Source organism: Cygnus atratus, chromosome 11 (assembly GCF_013377495.2).
Source record: "Cygnus atratus isolate AKBS03 ecotype Queensland, Australia chromosome 11, CAtr_DNAZoo_HiC_assembly, whole genome shotgun sequence".
Taxonomy (NCBI): Eukaryota; Metazoa; Chordata; class Aves; order Anseriformes; family Anatidae; genus Cygnus; species Cygnus atratus.
Window position 1 is genome coordinate 18,477,749 of NC_066372.1, and position 22,447 is coordinate 18,500,195.

Genomic DNA, 22,447 nt, shown 5'->3' on the forward strand with positions numbered 1-22,447 from the left:
ACCACAAGCAAGGAACCACCTGGATTTAGCTGTGATTGCAAACAAGATCCACAAATATCCAAGTTTAAGACTATTCTTTAAAAAAAAAAAAAAAAAAGTACATCCTGTAAGCAAATTCTAGTGCTGTTTACTTCATTAAAGCATACTTTATTCTACTGATGTGGGAGGAAAACTCAAAACATAAATGGAGACTGTGGACATTTCTCAGGTTAAGTCCTCAGACAGACAACCATCTCCAGATGGGTCATCTGATCTGTTCTGTGTCCAATAATAGCAGAAAGTTGTTAGGTATTAACAGCCAAATGTAAGGCATTTTATCCTCCTAATAACAGTATAACTGACCTAGTTCAGAAGTTCTAATTTAACACCGGTAATAGGTTCTGTAGCTGAGTTAGTTTGCTCTAGCCTAGAATCTTTGGATAGTAAAGACTCAAGAAAAAAAAAAAAGAAACCAAACCAAAACCAAACCCCACATACTCAAATGACTAAAATACAAGCTCATTTATAAAGGTGTTGTCTTTGTACTAGACTTTCTCACATAGCCACAGAACTACCAACTGCCTGCACTGTTCACACTCATTTTGTGTGGAATAACAAAAAAAAAAAAAAAAAAAGTTAACCATCATCAGTTTTTACTTCATCTCATGACCTACAGTTTGTTAATGGTAAAATATCAAGGTAAAAAGTATAAAACATTGAGGTAGCTAGTTGGCAGATAAAAAACAGATTTACCCACTTTTGCCATCAAAACATTCTGTGAATTAAAACAATGGCTTTCTGAGAAGTAAAACATGTGGGAATGATCATTAGTAATAACCTGGGCACACAATAAACTTCATGACTGTAAGAATTAAATGCAGTTTTATTGCAACCCAACACTGCTGTATTCAAAAATCAAAAATTATAGATCCTACACTTCTTGCTAAATTCTACCCTCTGTGCTAAACTTTTACTTTAAAATAGTTTTATTAAGTTATAGTAATCACTGACAAAAATGGTGAAAATGAGCACATAGAAAAACAGAAAGTGTCTCCCCATGCTGCCTTTCCCACCCAGTTTATCTTATCAGTGTGTGAGAAATACAGTTGTAACTTAGATATTTCCAACTTGCAAAGTAGCTCAGTGAAACAATGAGGTTACTCAGGCAAAATCAACCAGTCAGCAAAGCCCAGATTAGAAAAGAAGAGGGGATAGTGGAAAGGATTTCACTGAAACTTAAGTACCTACATTTAAAATTGTGATCTTGAGAAACTCTTACTCAACTCTCTTGCCAAAGGCACTTCCCTTGTTTGAACAGAAATGTTCCCAAGTTGTCTAGAGCTGCATCTTTGGACATGCCCAGAGGCTTTTTAGTCCTGACAGAAATAAGCAACTTGGTATCTAGAGCATAACCAAGTTCAGACAGTAAAAAGAACCTAAGCATTCCTCTGCCCCAAAAAACTCAGAGGTTAGTTTTAACTAAAGTGACTATAAGCATGAATGGACATTTTTTCCTACTCATTGATATTCTTATCCAGTCCTATGCATAAAATCATCTGCACAAAGAAACCAAAGCACAGTGTAGGCACAGAACACTGTCTACTACACACCAACACGATTTATTCTTTCCTATATAACTTCAAGGGATTACAGCTGTCATCCCAAAAGACTAAAACTAAGGTTCAAACCTTCTTGTCTAAGAACCCATACCATTCAGTACCTCTGGAGAGCACTGTAATTTCCAGGTAAGTTATCCTATAAACTTCACCCAGTCTTCTCCTCCTCCCAACACGTCGTTGATTCACTAGCTGAGAGCTCAACTTTAATCTAGAAGAAGGCCAAAGAGATTTGGGGGAATCAGGGTCACCTGTTCCAGACTCTGGTTGTTTTAACTCAGTATCTATATTATTTTACACTACACAGCTATTTTAAGGGGAAGAGACAACTTACCTGGTTCTAAACCAGAGTAGAGCACTTACCTTCAAGAGAAGATCCTAAGAGGAAAACCGTTTCTTTCAGTTCTGATGAGGTCTGAGATTTTATAGTACTTTCCGTCATCGGTATTTTCCCATTGCCTAACCCTTATAAGAGCATTACAAGCTGCATGTTAGGTGTACCAACATTAGGTGGCTTCCTGTTAAGTGCACACACTGGTTTGGAGATCCTGTTCTGAACTAACTTTCCCTAGGCAGAGTCTTAGACACTTACATTTCAGGTTATTCAAATTAGAACTAATAACAGATGCAACTATAAAAGTTTACGTTCAACATCCACCTTGCTGCATTGCAGATATTTAATTTCTAGTTCTCTACTTTGTAAATATATTCTATACTTAGATAAAATGTGTAATGGAAGTAAGGATTTCTTTTGGAATTTCAGCAATGCAACTTCTGCATTATCTAAGTTTGATTTTTAAATGTAATGCTCCACTAAAATGTTCCATAAATAGGCAACATACCATGAAATACTAAGAAAAACTAAATACAACTTTTAGTGAGATAGTAACGCTACTGATCAGATCAGGCAAACAGTAAATCCTAGACATTACTTGAGCACTTCAACCAAGAAAAGAGAGGCATGGATTATTGGGATTGTGCTATTACCCCAGCATGTCCATTTAGAGAAGAGCACTGATTCAGAACACACAGTATAAACTCTAAAATTGTCCCCAGCTACAATATTTTATTTAGCTCAATCTCTAAGCAGTTAAGTGTTGCATTAACACTTCATCTGAGTCTGTAAATCATTAGAATGACATTAAGTATAATTGACAATACTTTAAATATTGTTGATATGCTTTCAGATTAGACGTTTATTATCAAACTATGGATAGCTAGCAATTAATCTTTATATACACTACAGACATACATACCATGAATATGCCTGGGACCCTAAGGTAATGAATGGATCACGTCACTGAGCAGATTTTTTAAGGTGTCAACCAAAAACATGTTTATCCTGTTTCAGTTTAAATACACTGACAGGTGCAAAAGGCATGAGCTTTAGAAGTCATTCATCTCATGGAAATATTCTCTAATGTATGAGTTAGAAATCGCCAGATCTTTGACTTATTGTGAATTTATGCTCTTACTGATCTTCTCAACATGACTCAGTAGTCTCAACAACGCAGATGGATTATATGGGAAAAGATTTCTTCTCTGCAACCTAGAAATAGCATTTTGCAGTTCTTCCAAACACTTTGTTGATTTATAAAGCATTATTTTTAGGGGAACGATGTTATCTGAGGGCACTATACAAGCCAAACTGGATGAGGTATTACATCCCTTTTGTTTCAGAGGCAACACTTGAGACTTGAGTTTATTCTGTTTGTCGTCTGTGTAGCTGCAAACAGTTTCCCTTATCATTGTCTCATGCTCATTATTTAAAGGCATCTGCTTTGTGTTTACCAAACACTCTTTTCCAACTGATTCTAATTCAGAATCTTCTGAGCTGTCATAATTAACAAGGCTTTGAAGAGAACCCAGCAGAGACTTACTATCGTTGCATAGCAATGACTTAGACTGGTTAGACTCTGCAACTTCATTATCGCCTTGCTCTGTGGTAAACACTAAGCAATTGTGAGAAGAAGTTAAAGGTATCGGAGTCTGTGGTTCTGGTTCACAAGGAGCATTTTGCAAATTCACATCGCTCACGCAGCTTTGTTTTTCTTGATGTGGAGGCTTGATAGAAGAAACTGGTTGAGAAGTGCCATGCTTGGTATCGAAATAGTTACAGACATTTACAAACTGATGCCAGTCTTCTCTAAGAAGTTTTAAGTACCTTACCAAGTACTCCAAAAAGCAAGTTTCTGATGAAATCAAAAAATCTAGCAGCACTGTGGAATCAAATGCAATTTTTTCTAGAAAAAATAAAAATATACAGTGAGGATTATAGCCACTTGCATGCGTAAGGAAGTTCCAGCTTTCCTCCTCTTTTTGGCTTAAGTTATCAGCAGCATCACGCCGTAACCTGAAAAGTAGTTTGTGAAATGGATTAAATTCAATGTAAGTTTACAGTTAAGAACAGATATGTGCAGAAAATTGTGTTCTTGATATTTTTTGATGTTCTCTGACACAGATACTAATTGCACATACATTAGATCCTGTTGCAATTAAATGTTTCATAGTGATAGATTTCCAGGTAAACATTTTATATAAATGGAATTGTCTAAAAAATAAAATATGAGCAGAAAAGCACCTACTGTAATCCCAACAAGGTAATTTGTTTTGTTAGATGAGCTTTCTACGCAAGACAGAACTGAAATTTGTTCCCATCTACAGTATGTAATACTTTGAAATCCAATAACCCACCAGACTCAGATTTTGTCAAAAAATAAACACTAGGAAAAACAAAGTTTTGCTACTAGAGAATGAACACAGGCAGGTGGGAGATCAGACAGTTTAGGAAGCCAAAGCACTTTCAGAAGGCTTTCTTAAACTGTACTTCTCCTTAGGATGCATTCTGGAAGAAACAAGGTTACTTCTAATACATGAACTCTTACTTTAATATTTTTGTAAACCTGAACACAGCCTACATTGGGAAAAGGTGGGCTTTTATTTAAGCACCTAAAAAGAACTGTATGTATATATGATACTACTCCCAATATCTTCACGTTAGAAGCTTGAAAGACATTTTATAAATTAGGATAATATCCCGCATGGTTAACAACAATAAAGTAGTGAATGTCCAGGACAAATTTATAAAGAACATTTCCTGATATTAGTATGTTTCTGATATTAGTAATTGTAGCATTTACCAAATAGCTAGAATTAACATGGGTCCAAACATGAGAGCACTACCTTCCCAGACGTCCCTAAATTCTTGAAGATTAATTACAATATCACGTTCTTCACAAACTCAGTGTTGAAAGAAAAGTCTTGCCTTTTATCTATATCTAACCACTATTTAGATTGTGAAGTCAATTATTCTCAATTACAGTTCTAAGCGCTAAAGTATTTAATAGGAATTAGTTGCACAACTCCCTCACTTCAAGCCAAAAGACGCTTAATTAAATTATCCAAAAAGTTAACAGCTCTTACACCATACATTAGTACATAGTCCTAAGTTTACTATTAAAAATATTTCTCCTTTATACAAAGCTAATCAATGGAAATGTTATGTATATTATAATAACCTCATTAAATCATTATTATTCATATTTCTGATAAATAAAATACATACTAACCTATCAAATTTTAAGTAACTGAGTAATAAAGCTTTAGCAGCTTCCCACATATCATCATCTTGCTCTATGAAAACCAAGGAGAGCCATTCACAGTGATGTACAACTGGGTGGGATTGTGGGGAACACTTCATATGACTCCTCCAGAATGTCAACAGCTGGGACATGGAACTCTGAAAGATTTCTGGAAAATAATATTAAAAACATGATATTTATTTACTCTGTTACTAAACAACATACATATTTTTTGAAATTAACAGTGCAAAACACTGAATGCATTTACCATTTCTAAGCTCAACTGATTTAACACAGTATGAAATTTTATAGATTAGTTCTTGCTTCATGGTACTAAATAAATCTAGAAATATTTTTCAGAAAACCACAAGCACTTTTCTAACCTTAAATTCTTTTAATCTAAAACCACCAATGTTCAGATGCCAATGTTAACAGTTATAAGTAACCTGCAGAAAATGAATTTACTCATTACGTACAAGACTCTTCCTCATTCCCCCTGTGCAAGTCAGATAAAACTTAAGGACATGACTCACACATAAAACAACATCCTTCTAGGGGACCTATAAACTCTTGCATATAACAAGGTGAATCCTCTTACACCTGAGCTTGCAGACTAATGAACAGAATTCACTTCCACAGATTTGCATGTATCACAAAGCCTACAAAAATTTTGATATACCTGTACAGCTCCAGGGGTATACCACAAACTAAAGAAATGTGAATTGTAATCAGTCAATTCCACAGATGGAACAATCCAGTATGAGCACTTTCTTCCCTCATCAAAGAACAATGCTGTTTTAATGTTTTAATAGGGCTGAAGCTAAAACCCACACTGCATGGAAGTTCCACCGTGTAGAAATTTGCTGCAGTGATTTACAATTGATGAGAATAAATTGTTATCTCTACAATAAAGCAAAGCAATATGCTTGTAGTACCACCATAGTCAAAACAATTTTTTATAAAATAAATTCTTCATGGGTGAGGCACATTTTCAAGTACATATGGACTTGGGATAAAGGTACATTCATGAGATGGTACTTCCAGCAAGGATTTTACGCTAAATTCACCAAACTTTCTAAACGAATGTAAGCAGTGTTTTTCCTGCAAGCCTTCATTTTTCCCTTCCTTCTGCACTCCTGAATGGGAAAATCACCTCAAAATTAAAGCCATTTCAGCGCAGTAGCTTACTCATAAAAATACCTTTGTATTCCTATGACTGAGACAGACTCCCTCTGCCTTAGGAGAAGAAACCTCTTCAATGCTAATGACAAACTATAAAAAGATTCTTTATGTCTGAACTTAGGTACCAGTTTTTCATGTAATGCAGCATATTCAACATTTAGAAAACCAACGAAAAGCAACACATCTTTACCCCAAAGGTATTCCTTAAGTAAGAACTCTAATGCTACTGGACGTACACCATGGCTTGAAGAGCACAGTTGCATCATTTATGCAAACAGTGATTACTGCTCTTGGAAGATTTCCTGCAACATGAGAATCAATTTTACTTACAAAACCATCATTATATGTTTTTCCTTAGTATTTGACTTTAAGATTTGCTTTTCCTCTTAGAAAAAAAAAATTAAAAACAGCAAATTATCTTGGTTTTTAATAGTTACTATTCAGACTGAAATTCTTCCATATAAATCAAAGCTATCTGGAAATTACTCTCAAAATTGACATGAATTAAAGTCAAGCCACTGTAATTCATATTAATAAAAAAAAAAAAAGATAGGATCAACCAGCTTCCCGGAAGGGAAGTTAGCATATTAAAGCACTTTGGTGCTTGCTTTAACCACTTCATTTAACATCACTCAAACAGAAGCACCGTTCCTTTCAACTTGAAATTCCTCATGACAGCTGTGGTATTTGAATCTAATTAAACAACTCATTTTTGTGGCATGAATCTGGAAAAGAAACATTCTTTTCTTTGAGACGGAATTATCCACAGAGACAGACAGATTTAGCCTACATTTATTCTATTCACTTGTTCTTAGACAGTCTCAGAACTTTTTCTGGAGGTGGACTTTAAGTAAGATATTCTCTGAAAATACTTCAAAATCCTAACAGTACAAGTGGCATCACAAACATGACATCTCCCAAAAATATGGAAAAAGTGCCAGAAGCTCTCTTGCAAAATTCTGCAGCTCTTTTGCACAGATGAATTAGGACTTTTTATATTTCTACACTCTGTAGCAAACAAAATAAAATAACATTTATATCTCGAACTGTTAAAGTGCCTCAATAAATGCAAAATGATGTAAAAAAATCTATCCTTCTATAAATAGACTAAATAGTTTTGAATTTTGCCACGTCAACAGTTGACTGACAATAAGGAACACCCATTCTCACTTGAATTTGGCTAAAAACAGTTTCAGAACCACCCGTCCATTTTTGCTGTGAAGTCTGTACTCCAGGGACAGCAAGCTTCTTTGATCACAGGATTTGCACATCCACGTTCACGCAGCTTAGCATCACAAGATGTGCACCATGTGCCTCTGAGAGGTAAAAAGGCGAGTGGGAAGACTGGATTCCAAGAGCATCTCACAGGCAAGAAGTCTCACCCCACCACTCCCTTAGAGCATACAAAGCGACTACTCACCGGTGAGATGCAGCACCGCGTCCTCTCCTGTCAGGAACGCAAATTACACAGCATTCCTCCGCCATCCCACTGTCTGCCTTGTGGCGTAGCCCTAGCGCAAGAGACTGATCTGCTCTTCTACTAATCTAATTCATCTATTCAGTGGAACAAACACACTCAAGCTGAGCAGGTATGAAAAGTATGCCTAGCACCTACTAATTCAAAGGGCTAGACCTGTAAGTCAGAGTGAAAAATACCGCCACCACATGCTGCCAGCTCCCATAATTTCCCTATCTTCTACTTTACAGCTTCATTATTTTTACTTTTGCTACCACTGCTGTTTTCTGCCCCATTACATTACTTGTCTGACAGCAATGCCAGTACCTTCAACCAAGTTAAGTGCAGGTGTAGCTCCATGTTAGAAATCAGGAGAGAGTTGCCTGTCCTTCCTTTCAGTTCTCCATCCCGTACAGAGTAGATGCTAGCGCTATGGGCTCTCTTCTCTTCCACCTGGAGAAGAGCCTGGTGTTCTCAAGCTGGCTCAACTATTTCAAATATTAACATACGTTCTTAACAGAAAGCGCTTTCAATCCCAAATACAGCTGTTGCAACCCACCCATATTCCAGGGCTAAGGATAGGATAAAACGTAAGGAGACAATTAACTTAGGCAGAATGCAGCGACAGTTCTGGCAGGTTTTCCGTATGTTTTTTTCCTTCCTCCCTTCTACCCCTACTAATTCGGATGAATTTATTTACAGCCTTAATGAGCTGTGACTTCATATTTAAAAGCTTTAAAACTACTGCTGCTTAATGAACGAAACCAAGAGATTGTTACCTTTGATTTCAGCTTCTGTAGCAGAGTTCTGAAACTTGAACTCCAATGCTTTAAGCACAACCAGGCTTATGGCTCTGAGAACAGTTTGGTCAGAACCACTTTGGGTGTTATCTCCAGGCAGAGCTTCACTACTTCCAAAGTAGCTGGCCTTTTCATCGAGTGGGATTTGATTAAGCCAAGTCAAATTCACAACTTGCAGAACAGCATTACTCAGAGCAAGCATGTCCTCATAGAAATATGGGTTTTGTAAGAACCGTGATCCACTTACAGTATCTTCTCCAGATTTACAAAGGACACATTTTTTAAGGACCATAATGAACTTCTTCTTGATGAAATAGTGAGTCGATGAGCTAATGATGTTCAGGACATAAGAAACTTTCAGAAACAATACTCTCTGGCATTTCAGTGGTAGCTCCAATTCAATTCTGGAAGCCAGAAGTGCTTCAAGCAGATCTGTAAAACTTATCAAATTATTTGCAGCTTCAGAATAAGGTGAAGTATAGAGATGACTGTCAAAATGATGGAGCAGAATGGAATTATAAAATCCTTCAAGTACATCATCAAGAGGAGACAACAACTTCTTCAAAATACCTATAGCAACAAGAAGAATGTTAGAGTTGGTGTTCCAGGATAACAGTCAGCTAAATCATCAGATAAACAGAAAACAAGTGATTGGAACTACTCTCAGTTTTTAAGCATGTTAAAACCACTACATTTTTAATTGCACTTTCTCCCTCTCTTTGCAGCAAAGAAAAATAGGTACTGTACAGACAAGCTGCTCTAGATGAGATTACAAGTAATATTCCTCCCCCTAGTGGGCACTCGTGTATTGATACTATCATGAAATTGCTACAGTACCTGCTTTGGGTAAAGTTTCATCTTTCAGTATGTCTTTGATAATAGCTGTAAGAGTCCACAGACATTCTGCTACCTGGGTACACATAGGGAATTCCAAGAGAGTCTTCAAACTATGGGTGAGCCAGGTGACATTCAATGCGTTCTATGGAAACGAGATTAAAAAGCTTGTATGCTCTACAGTTACTATACAAATTAAATTAAAACATTATACAATGATTCAAAATTGTAATTAAATGTAATTAATAAGACGCAAACTAAGACGTAGAAAAATCACAGGTAAAAACAATACAACCATCTAGTGCCTTTTACGTATGTAGACCTGTATTTATAAATATGAAGTCATGCATGCAATAGCAATTAGCTCTATTTTCAAGAAAGGGAAAACCAAACCTCAATGTTATGTAATCTGCCCCAAATCAGATAATACTGTAGACAGACCATATCTGAATTCATAATTCCCAGTCTCAGTGAACTCTGCAAGATACTACAAATGTGTTTCTGAGAGAAATATATGTTCAGGTATGATACTATGGAGGCTATAATATTTACTCAGCAAATACACAGTAGGAAAAAAAATCATTGAAATATTAAACAAGAAAATACAGAAATGTATTTGATTAACTTTCAGTAGGTCATTACTTATCTTAACCTACTGCATCACACAACAAACCTCAACTAACTGTAAACATATTGATAGTGTAGTTTATCGTTTTTTGGAAATACCTACATTGCAAGCTTAAAGAGAGTACTTCTTGTGACTTAGACATATTTTATGCTAAAATAGTTTCATGAAATTCCAGATTTTTCTGTGTCTTCCGGGAATCAGTTAGCTCTAGAGTAAATGGAACAACTTGAAGGAATGTATTCACAAAGTCATTTTCTAAGCTGGGAGAAGTTATATGATACTCACCTCTTCCTTCATCTGGAAATACACAAGAGACGCTAAACTTTTTGAAGCCATGTGAGATAATAGCTGATCACAACTACTGAGCAGACAAATCTGCAGATGTAAAAAAAAACAAACAAAAAACAGTATCTAAGTAATATTCCTTTTCCCCCCTTTTGCAAAAATCTTTCAAAAGTTTATAGAAGCTTACCAATTTTGAACTGATTTTTGGCTCCTTCAGAAGAAGGACGAGGATTTCACAGTACTTCTGTCTTGTACTGAATTCAGTTTCCTGGGACTCTGCTTTATCAACCAGCATTTTGATCAAGGTTAACTGAAGCAGCATCACCTCTCGTGGACAGGATGAGAAGTTCATGTTTGCTAAGTCATGCGATACATCATCTGCTGTAGGGCCAGCAGTGTCTGACATAGCATCCTGATGGCTCCTAATACCACCCTCAATAGATGGCAGATGCATTCGATCACACGATTCATCTCCTTCTAGTGACTGCTCAATACACAGAGTAAGAAAAGAGGCATAATAACAGTTTTCCTTTGCTAATGGAATGCCTGCCAGTACATCCTTATACATCTGCTGTAGCAAAGACATCTTCATTATGAGAACATTCAGTATTTTGGGGAACGTCGTACGTCTTCACTGATTATTTCTCGTCACTGCAAATCAGCTTTGAAGTTATTTTTATCCAGTAAGAGAAACTGACACGCTATTAGGTGCTTCTCTTCTGAGTTACCTAGAAATAAAGATTTTACTATTACTGAACTTAATAGGTAGCCATAAAGAAACTTCTGAAAGATATGTGAACTTCACTCAAATCTTTCTACCTTTACATTGCTAGATCTACCAAAACCTCACTTGCTTTGTGACAGATTGCTCCAAGAACAGGCATGAAGTTTCAGCTGAGATTTTTCACCTGAACTGGCAATGTTTATTTCTCCACTAAGGCTGGACAGGACAATGTCTATCAAAAAATACGTAAACCAAAGCACAAGTCTTCTATTCTGTTGCACATACACTCAAGGTAAGTAGTGTGAATATACAGCGAGGGAGAACCAGGCTCCTAATTTCGTAAGGAGGACCAAAGAATACATTTACCTCTAGATGTGCAGAATTCTTATTCTGAGCACATAAATCTTGTAAACCAAAACAGGTTTTAGATAATGCAAAGGATCGACCAGAGAGGTTGATCCTTTGACTGGAAGACTGGTCTCAAGGGCACAGTGATTGAAAAGTTCAAAACAAAAAATTACTTAAAGTGTAAAAGGCCTCGGGAGCCAATAAACGTATTTAACCACACTCAGAAAAGATTTTAAAAAATCTTTATCACAAAGTCAATGGAACGTTCTTTCAATCACTACACTGGAACATTCAGTACAGTTTTAAAAGAAAAGCTATTAAGAATTCAAATCCCTCTTCAAAGCGTGCGCAGCTAAGCATCCACAAATTTCTAGTCATTATGGAAGCAGCTAGGCAGGTATCAGATCTCCCCAGAAAACAAAACGCATATACTTAAGAATACCAGGGTTTCTTTTTCATTTATATTGAGAGTTATATTAGACTGTATCAGTTTTAACATGTTATTTAACCAGAGCCCCTTTAATAAAAGAAACTCATTACCTTTTATCTACTGTGAATTCAGGAGAGGGATTTATTTTCTTTATTGGAATTTGCTTTTGGGACTCCCTCTCTAAATCTGGCACAGTCAGCCAGGTAGGCTGCTGAATGCCACCTGTCTCTAGCTGGCTTTTACTTGAATGTTATGCTTCCCGTTTCTCACCAATGGAAAAAAACAGCTCAACCTCTTAACTGATAAAGACTGGAAAGATCTCCTCATCTATGTTTTCAATTATACCACCAATTATCATCACACCAAAAATACGTTAGTGTTTTTTAGGAGAATATTAGAAAACATTGAAACTACAAGATTCAGTATTCTAAGGGTGATTATTTTTCTAAGTTCTAATCTTTGTAGGTTTTTAGAATTACTAAACATTGACAATTACACCTTGGTTTGTACAAATTGACTCTGATCTTTTTTTTTTTAAACTACAGCTGAAGTACGCGTTGAGGAAATGACTTCCCAAAGCTACAAAGTAGTGGTAGACCAGGACTGGGTAGACCCAGCCTGCTAACTACTGCCATAATCGGCAGTATTTCCCTTCCTGTAGATTCAAAAGAACCTAAAATTTGAAAATAACCAGATGCCTGCATTGCAGGGAGTCATCTGCAGTTCCCTCTGGTGGGGTATTTTGGAAGAGATATTCAGCAACGGCTGTCCGGACAGCTCCAAAGTGTCCCTCACCTAATCCACAGCAGACCTAAGAACCCTTTCCCCATCCTTTCCCATATTCCACATTTTAGATTTTAAGAGCAGACCTCATACTTCATACAAACTCCTTCATCTGCAGAATCTACTTCGGAATTCTACTCAAGATAGAAATTTATGGCGTGAAACCTCATAAAATTTCTTCAGAAACCACTCTGAATATTTTATATAGCTATTGTTCCTATCTTTGAATTTTATTTCTTCCTAAACGAACATCTAATAAAGTAAAATTATCTCAACACATTTCCTTCTGTGTCCAAAATCAACCTGAATTATCATCCTTCGTGGTAAATGAACAGATCTCTCGTGCACAAATTCGTAAAATACTGCAAGGCTGTTAAAGGCAAGAGAGACTTAGAACTTTGCTAGGACGTGCACTGTGAAATTTTACCTTCGCCACATGATATTGGCTGTGCTTTCGTTGATCCTACCATAACATTCATTAATATGAATACCATTAATTTGCAGAGCACTTTACAAAAACATCTAAAGTACGCCTCACTCACACAACACAACACTTCACTAACAGAAGTCATTAAAAGAAATGCTATGCGAGGGGGGTTATTTTGCAGAAATTTATTTTAAAGAGGGAGAAAACGTCAGGCAATGACTAGATTTGGTTCTGACATAGTAAGAAAGCACGGTGGAATGCTCAGCACTGAAGAGCAAAGAGCTATTGTAGCCATAAAAAAGAAAACGACAAACCCCAACCCTTACTTGTATTATTTATTCCTGTTATTTAGACGGCATCTAAAAACCAATTAAGACGCGGCCCCACAGTGCCAGTCTCTTGCATAAACATTAGGAAATGGTTCTAAAGACCTCACGTATAGACAAATCAGGCAAAAGACAGGAAAACTATAGAGAAAAAAAACACTTTGCTATCTATTATATTCACGACCACTTCAGCTAGGCTTTGAAATCATAAACAAAGTCATGTGGAGCTGCAAGCACAGGAATGCCAGAAGCAGCTTGATGGAAAACGCATTGAAGCACCAGAGATGAAAGCCCCGACGGCAGCTGAAGCCTGCAAGGTTTAAGGCCCTTCAAAACCCAAACGAGCAAAGTTTAAGTGGTTGCAAATGCTGCCAGCGTGCCCTAAAACAGAGTTATAAAATATGCATGTTTCTCCAGGGAGGGATACCTGACTTAGCACACAACCATAGAAAATATTGATCTGGCCACACTACTCGATGCGTCACTTTTTACCTGTTTGGGGTTTTTTAACGAACAAGCAGCTGGCGATCGTCACACTATTACTGAGGGGCTGAGGGAAAGGCACGGTTAGAGACAACCCTTGTCAAATCCTGTGGTAATCCTCACCTGATATATATGCTACACATATATACATATACCTGTTATGTATATATGTATACGCATATACATGTTATATATGTTATACATTAATTGTGTAAGTATCAACGGGGAAGAAGGAAACCCAACTACCTTCATAAAATTACACCAAATCAGCAAAAATAAAACGACAGGTGATGACTCTGAATCCAACGGCTGAACCCTACAGCAGAAAAAACACTCTGAGCTCCACTGTGCCTCACTCTGCGGGCTCACCTCCCCTGAAACAACCTCCGTCTTAATGGAGGAACGCCACAACCCCCTCTAAATAATTTAATTTCCTCACAGAGGCCGCCAACAGCCGCTGCCCCCCCCCCCGCCCTCACCCCCCCCCCGCCTCAGCCCCCCCTCAGCCCCCGCCCCCCCCAGCCCCTCACCCAAGCCCCGCCCCCAAGCCCCGCCCACCACGCAAGCCCCGCCCCCTCGCTCCTTCCCCCCCCCCCCCCCCGGAAGCCCGCGGCCCCGCTTAGTCACCCCGAGCCGCCCCGCACACGGGGGTTCCCGCCCCGCCCCGCTGCTAGGCAACCGTTGCCAGGCAACCGCCGCGACTCACCCGCCCCCCCTCCCCTTCGGACGGGTCGCGGGAAGGCCCAAACCTCCTCTTCCAAAACGCCCGAACGTCCACGGCCGCCCACCTCCTCCCTCCCCTCCCCTTGTCGCAAAGCCCTCCCGCCTCCCCCCCTCCCACGGGCGCCTTTACGGCAAGGGGGGCGGAGCCGAGGGGAGGGAGGGGGAAAGGGGGGCGGAAGCCGCCGTCAGCCGGGCAACCAATCAAACGCGGCGGCCGGGGGCGGGCCCAGCGCGGCGCCTCCCGATTGGCGGAGCCGGGGGTCAGTCCCAGCCCGCTGACCCCGGCGCGCAGTAGCCCCGCTCCGCTCGGCCCCCGCCCGCGGCCGGCCCCGGCCCCGCCGCCGCCCCCGGCCCCCCCCCCCCCCCGCCCCGCCGCTCCCCCCCCCCTCCCCCCCTCCCCTCAGGGCCGCCGCCTCACGGAGCTCGCCGGGTGCCCGCCTCGGCGGCGGCAGGCAGGTAACGGCCGCGGGCGGCGGCGTCCCGGCCGCCCCCTTCTTCCCCCCCCCCCCCCTCCCCCCGCCTCGTCCCGGGCCTTTTCTCCCACCCCCGGGGCCCTCCCGGGCCGTGTGGGGGCGCCGACACCTCCGGGGGGGGGGGGAGCGGTGGGGCCTGCTCCGCTCCGCTGCGCCCCGGGGGTGCTGGGGCAGCGCCGGCGGGGCCCTGTGGCTGGGGGGGGGTGAGGGGGGGGCAGGCTGCCGGGCACCCCCCCCCCCCTTTCTGGGTACCCTCTTCCCGGACCCCCTCCTCCCCAGGGACACCCCGTCCCGGACCCTCTCCCGTCCCGGATTCCCCCCTTCCTGGGACCACCCCCCTTTCCTGAGGACCCCCCCCTTTCTGGGGATCCCCCCTCCGGCACCCCCCCGAATACCCCTTTTTCCAGACCCCCCCCCCCCCCGTCCCAGGGACCCCTCCCCCTTCCCGGAGGATCCCCCCCTCGAACACTCAGCCGTCCTGGATCCCCCCCCTCTCGAGGACCCCCCTTCCCGGATCCCTCACCCCCCAAAATACCCCCTTTCCCGGGGCCCCCCCCCCCCTTTCCCGGCTCCCCCCCTTTCTAGGGACCCCCCCCTTCCTGAGCACCCCGCTTTCCAGGGACTCCCCGTTCCCAAACATCCCCCCTTCCCGGGGACCCCCCTTCCCAACACCCCTTCCCAGACCCCCCTCTCCTTCCCCAGATCCCCCCCTTCCCAAACACCCCCCTCCCAGATATTCCCCCTTGAACACCCGCTTCCCAGACACCCCCCGGACCCCCTCCACCAGCATCTTCCTGCCCCAGACCCTGCCAGGCACTTGGGGTCCCGCAGCCCCCCCCGGTGCCCCCCCCACAGCCCCTTCCTTCTCCCTAAGCTGCAGTCCCGACCCCGGTAACGCACCCATTCCTTCCTAATCCTTGCAAGCTCTTCCTGTTTCAACCCGGTGTTGCCTTGGTCTCAGTCCCTCTCCTGTCATTGCCTGGCTCAGGTCGACTTTTATTCATTTCTTTTTTAGGTTTAAGCTGCCTTAAAGGAGAGTTAAGAATCGTGACTCCAAAGAGCAAAATAAGACAGAAGGGAGAAAACGGCGCTCAAAAAAATCCCGGAAAGGTGATAATTCATGTAGACTTGTCAGAATCGTCCGAGACGCACAGTTTGCCTGGGTTTGGGGCCTCTCGTTGTAAGTGTTTTTCCACAGATTTGAATAGGTAGCATTAAATGTCTTTGTTCTTTCAAAACCTGCTTGCTGTTGAGCTTCAGAAGTTTGAAAGCTCCGAGGCCCGTTTGAAGCACTCTTCCTCTTTTCTTTTTGTAACAGTTTGTCATTTTCTAAATTTAACCTGCAAACGATATTTTGATCTTGAGTTGCTGCTTAACGTTTTTTTGGGTCTCTTCATCTCAGGAGCGTCATTTTGAACGGCTTCACTCTGGGTAGCGAAAAGGGTCGGTTCTTTCAGCCTGTTCGCCAACTTACCTGACTTGTTTCTGCTCCGATTCTAAAATCGTTACTGGAGCAGGTCATGGTAACTGCATTTTGTTGGTTCAGTTGTACCGAACTTTTGCGTGGGTCAGGGTTTTTTTTTTTTTTTTTTTTTTTTTTGTATTTTAACTGAGTTGCGAAAATCGCCGCGCGTTTAATTGGATGGTGTTTGTTTACGAGTACCTTGTGGGCTGAGATCACAGGAGAAGATAATGCTGTTAGATGCTTAAGGAGAAAAAAAATGAAAGGAGTCATCAAAAACTGAGCCCTGCTGGTAAGAGGAGGATGGTTTGGGATCAGAGCGAGAACACTTCCTAGGGAGAAGTGCTTGTTTTACATGGCAAGAAGATAAAGAGATGGGCTCTAGAAAGAGTATTGTTGGGGGGAGATGATGGCAGTCAGCCTTTTTCTGTGTCCTGCTGTTACTGTGCTCCAAATAATGGCGTTTCTGCCTGTTCTTTTAATGCCAAGTCTGTATTGACTCCATTCTAATCCGTTTCAAAAGTAGATGCGGTTGTGTTATTTTGGCAAATATCCTCAGCGTGGTCCCACCGGTCTTTGTCGTGTTGTCAGAGACGTCGTTGACTGCACCAGAATGTTTTTGCATTGTCAGCAATAAATTATTTCTCGGCATTAGTTGCAGGGGAAAAAGCAGTACCTGTGGCTTTGGTCGGGGGTGGATCTGTATTCTGATGTGTGTCTCCTCATCGTATGTTGAGAGGAAGCTGTTGCGCAGATTAAGTAGAAAATGCCTCAGTACCACAAGTTCTGAGATGTTTCTTGAAGGTAGTAAAGAAATTATCTGTGTTATTTTGATAGAATGCTGCAAAGTCACATACGTGTTACTGGAACGCGTGGACGTGCCCGGTGTGATGGCAGGAGGGGCTTTTATGCTAATTGGTAGGACAGATGTGCATTAATACGAGCTTTGTAGTGCAGTTATGGCACAACTGCTTTGTAAAGTTGGATTGTTCTAACAACCTCTTTGCAGCCCATCCCGTGGGTCCAACGTGGGCCTTGCGTTAGCGTAGCTTCTCCAGCAGAACATCTTGGTGCTGATAAGCCGTGAGATCTTTGGCGAATGCGTCTGTGGTTTTGTGAAGCTCCTTCCTAACGTGGAGTGCCAATGCAGTGAAGTGTGATCCAGCTGTAGAGGCTGGAACTGGATTCCCAGGAATCGGGGAATTAGCTTCTGGCAGAAATTTACACGTGGTCAAAACAAGATACAGAGATAAATGGCGTGCTGAAGTTCTCCTCTCGAGCCCTGGAAGGAATGCAGTGCACTGCAAGTATAGCTGTCCCCTTAGATACACACATCAGTGTGTTGGCTTGTTGTGTGTTTGGATTATCTTCAGGCTATATACCCGCTTTGGATTTGGTTTTCCTTACTGTGAATTCTAAACCCTTCAAGGAAATGAGTAGACTGAGAGGCTGTTTTCTGTTGTTCCAGCATTTCCTTCCAGAATGATACTGTTGCAGTAAAAAAAACATTGCTTTATCTGCTGAAGTCATCCAATGAATCCTGTCCAGTTTGATTCTTTTAGGCCATATTAAAAAGAAATGCAGAGACTGTTGAATGAAGCAAACTGTGCTCATCAGCTGTCTTATAACTATTAGGACTGAAGTGATAGCTTTAGTGAGGTTTGAACCAGTTATTTCTTCCTCCTGCTTTTGTCATTCCATTGAAAAGTTGGTGGTTGGATACTTTAATGACAGCAAATCATGTTCAAATTTATAAGTCTCACGCATTAACACTTGCTATGAATTGTTACTGAGTTTAAGGCTAACTTTTCATTTCACTTGTACTGTTTGAGACTTGTTAACTGTAGGTGAGAAGAGGGGATGTGTTTTATGCTGGTACAGGAGGATTGCAAAGCATGCTGCAGGCCACGAGCTCCTGCAGTTGGTCAGTGCAGATCTGAGGGAGGAGAGTTGCAGCTGTGATAGTCTGATGCAGCATTCCCTACTGAAAAAGCGCTGCAAGGCCTCGCTGTAACACTGAGCTCCTTGGTTTGGAAGGAGTCACAGCATTTTCTTCACGGGGTTCTGCTTGTGGTTAAGGTTGCCAATGTATTGGGCGGGAATCCTCAGGATGGTTAAAGCTGACGCGTTGCCAGCGCTTTCTGAAGGTGACGTCTCCTCTGTTGCTCTCCTGTTTGCAGACCCGAAGTTACCTGAGCTGGCTGATTTCACTAGTTCTCCACCAGGCCCAAAAGTCAGACCTCAGCCTCTCTGTGAAACGGATAATAGTTGGTAAAATGATACCTCTAAACTTCAATTTCAGTCGCCTGCAGAATGTGCCAGCCCAGCAGCTGCTTGTTAGTATCTAACAGCACCTGACAGCACCACGCGGTACCATAACCACCTGAAGTCGATGGAGCACTTTTAGATTAGCTCTCTTGGTTCAGCTGAACGTGTCCCAGCTACAAGATGGCATTACTGATGCCCTCATGAGAACCCTGTAACTCTTAATGACCACTTAGGAAGTGTGAAGGCTTCTTTCCTTTGAAGTAGCCGTAGTTCTGTGATGGTTGGGAAGATTCGTGCACTATTAACTCATTGCTTCCAGCGCCAGCACTACGCATGCGTAGCTCGGTGATTTTCATCTCAGTCACTTGGATACCTCGCTTGATGTCTGTCTGGGATGTAGCATAGAGCAGCTTGCAGGAAATATATTCAGGACCATCAGGCTCTGTGAAATTTTGATATTTCACATGTTATTTGCAAACTTCGTGATTGCGATAGGAGAACACAAATAACATTGTTTGCCTTACTCTGTCTGCGCAGCTCCTGAGATAAGAAGCCAAGCGACATAGGAAGATGATGGTTGCGTTTAGACTCTTTGTCAAACACGTTGTCCATTTTTGAAATGCCATTTGAGTGAGAACACGTTTAGCTTGCTTGAGTTTTGAAATGGGTGGGAGAATAACGAATGCTAATGTGATTATCCTTATTCCACAGGGCTTTCTTTTTTTTTTTTTGGTTGGTTGGTTTAAATGTCCTGGAATACTTCAGGACCTACCCTGATTAGTTCTGTGCTAGATATTAAGTGTCATGAGTAGTGATACACTTTCCCTGTTGTATACAGTTAGGTTGGTGCCAGTAAGTGTAATCCTTGCTCTGCTGTTGGATATATAATCTGGTGGCTGGGGGATAAAGCCTGTTAGGCCATGTGAATGAACAAAATACCACCCTCTAAGGTCTCGTCTTTAGTACCAGCCTTGAATTTTTCTTTCAAGTGCACGCACAGACATGCTGGAATTCATTTTCCACATAACGTTTGCAATGACTTGAATGAAATAACGCGTTAATGTAGAGAAGTCTAGGATATCTATTGATAAGTTGTCCCGTTGTCAAAGAAAATGATGATGTTTGTCTTATTTTCTTTAGTTAGTATGCGACTTCTACTACAATTATTAGTATTTTAAGCAAACTTTGTCAAGTTGAGTAAGTGAGCTTTACTTTCACTAAATATAACTTCTTTTTATTAAAGTTACAGATCTTACTCTTGCCATATGCAGCTAATTTTCCTTTGGGGGGAAAAAAGCTTGTTACTTTTTTAGTGGAGCAATCTGTTACCTTGTCTGTAGTCTGTGAAGTCAGTGCAATTCTAATTTGCATCAGCTAATAAAAAATGTGTGGGTTTTTAAGTGAAAATCATGCAAAAAAAATTAAAAAAAAAAAAAAAGGTGAACTAATGACTGATCAACTATGCAAAAACAAGGCTAGAAATGTGATCAAATTAGGTCATGGCAGTGCAGTTTTGTGCAGGGCTGTGAGCATCTCTGCAAGCCTTGTGTGTTTTATCTTGGGAAGCGAAGCTCTAGGAAAATGTACATCAGGGGGATGAAGAGAGCTTTTCTCCATCCTCTTTTTCTGAGCTACCATCAGGAAAGCAAGATTTTATGTTGTGTTAAGTGACAGAAATTTTAAGCTAAAAGCTACACGGTTCTTAAATTGGTCTGATGCAGCAGACAGAACTCGCAGTTTGTGTGATCTGCTACACGGTGAAGTAATTATTGCTTTTATTACTTGTGGTATTACAGCACATAAACATGATGAGGGGTCCTTTCCCAAACAGCTCGCAGCCAGAGTGAAAGAAAGGCCAGGCAGAGAGAGGTGTACAATGAATTAATGAAATAATATCGGTCACTCAAGGCTCTCAGTGGTGCCACGAGGAGTGGTCAGATGTTGGGACTGATGCTGGTAGCTGCAGGTGACAACAAAGGAGAATAAGACAGGCCGGTTTGAAGGAAGGAAATGGATAGGTATGGTAACTGGTGTTCAGTAAACCTGGATATTAAAATGAAAGGTTTGATGTGTGGAGAAAGGGGTGACGATTTTGGGGCTGAAGGTATTGCTTGTACTGTGAAGGCGCGTTTACCTGTTTGTGAGCCTGGCTGTTTGCGTGAGGGAGAGCAGAGTAACCTGGTGGTGCTACAGAAGTCCAGCTGAAGGACGAGGAAAGCAGCGCTCTGTCGTGTCAGCTTTTGTTCTTGAGATAGAAAAACATAGGTGGGATAGGGATAAAGAAACAGACACGGGTTGGGAGGAGCTAAGCGGATCCTGAAGGTTTTTCCTGGCATCTGGCTCCCATGGGAAGATGTAGAGAAGTCAGGCAGAAATATCTACAGTAACCTTTGCATTCATCCTTGTTCCATGGCAGGACAGATATGTGAAATGGGTAGAGAAGGGCTTAGACCATTTCTTCAAGGTGTACTCCAGGGGGGAAGCACGTCTCTAGTTTCTCCTGTCTTCTGTAAATTAATCTCTGTAGCCTTCTCTCTTCATCTGGCAGAAGGAGACTCTCCCCACCCCAGTCTCTAGAGGATTGTCTGATAATGAAGGAAAACATACTTGGGGACTTCTTTTTGCCATGAGGGTATTAAAATGTATCATTCTAGTGCAGATCCAGGGTAAAAGTAGGTAGACCTCTTACTTTTTGTCCCTAACAAGAAATATCGTTCTTTTTAAGGGGTAGCAGGTTGTTTGACACACATGGGCACACAGGATTATGAATAGTGAAGACAATGAAGAGTGGGACATCCATCAAAGACTGACAACCCCTCGTAAGGTAATTCAGGAATGCGTTGAATTTATCCTTTTGTGCTTGCAAAATCAATTAAACTGTTGTTATTGTCCTTTATTTTCATGCCACGTTACAGTCATTATACCAAGAATTTATATGTACATTTTTTTCATACTTAGTCATTTTAATTTTTTACTTGCATGAAGAAAGCCAGTATGTAGCAATCTAAATGCATGCTACATTCTGAATGAGATTGATTATAGTTACAAAACATTAAATATTTAAAGTGCCAATTGGCTAATGAATTCCAGTAGTCCCCCTTTCCTTCTCCAAAGATTGATGCCGTAAATGGAGATTTATAAACGGGATTTCTAAATGATCCGTGGAGTGGAAATTAACCTATTTTCAAAGCTGGTATGTCTAGTACTATCCTGAAACCTTCAATGCTGCAGTTAAGTATTCTTGTAATTTGAATTTCATTGCTTGCCATAGGGGTGAGATAGAAGAGTAGATATTTACAGAAACTACGCAAGTGATAAAAGGAGCTGCTTATGCCTGACTTTGTCTTCTGCTTTGTATGTTTTAGTACTTACGTACTTTAGTACTAGCTAATTTGAATAAGCTCTGCTAGTCACATGCAACATATGGGGCCAGTGCCAACTTTTTATAATGCTGCATTACAAATGTACCCACCAGCTGAGAAGTGTGATATAAAGAGCTTTGCTTTTTCTTAACCAACTGTCTTCGTAGATACTTTTGGGGGGGATACTGCTGGCCCCTTAAATGAGAAATCCATTTCTTCTCACCTGTACGGTCACCTTGTCTCTTTCTGTAGTACTTTGAACAACAAGTTTGATCTT

General features: G+C 41.2%; 2 protein-coding genes across 4 annotated transcripts in view; one reads left to right on the forward strand and one right to left on the reverse strand.

Moving 5' to 3' along the window:
- Positions 1–2,643: 2,643 nt before the first annotated feature.
- LINS1 (lines homolog 1) lies at positions 2,644–14,722 on the reverse strand. Of its 2 annotated transcripts, none has more exons than XM_035554652.2 (7): positions 14,589–14,722; positions 10,549–11,089; positions 10,362–10,451; positions 9,452–9,593; positions 8,594–9,184; positions 5,165–5,345; positions 2,644–3,948 (listed from the first exon to the last, which is right to left on the reverse strand). In XM_035554652.2, the coding sequence occupies exons 2-7, from the start codon at positions 10,951–10,953 to the stop codon at positions 3,048–3,050; spliced, it is 2,310 nt and encodes a 769-aa protein (XP_035410545.1). In that variant the 5' UTR covers positions 10,954–11,089; positions 14,589–14,722; the 3' UTR covers positions 2,644–3,047. The 2 variants fall into 2 exon arrangements, with proteins under 2 accessions (XP_035410545.1, XP_050568907.1); XM_050712950.1 differs by having other exon boundaries at positions 14,632–14,671.
- Positions 14,723–15,023: 301 nt separating this feature from the next.
- The window catches only part of ASB7 (ankyrin repeat and SOCS box containing 7), a 32,453-nt gene continuing 25,029 nt past the window's right edge, over positions 15,024–22,447 (forward strand). The window contains exons 1-3 of one of the 2 annotated variants that reach the window (XM_035554825.2): positions 15,024–15,061; positions 16,094–16,258; positions 21,534–21,632. The gene's annotated coding sequence lies outside the window, so the exon portion shown is untranslated. Of the gene's footprint in view, positions 15,062–16,093; positions 16,259–16,691; positions 19,439–21,533; positions 21,633–22,447 lie in introns of those variants that run through there. The other variant, XM_035554826.2, reaches the window with a different exon arrangement.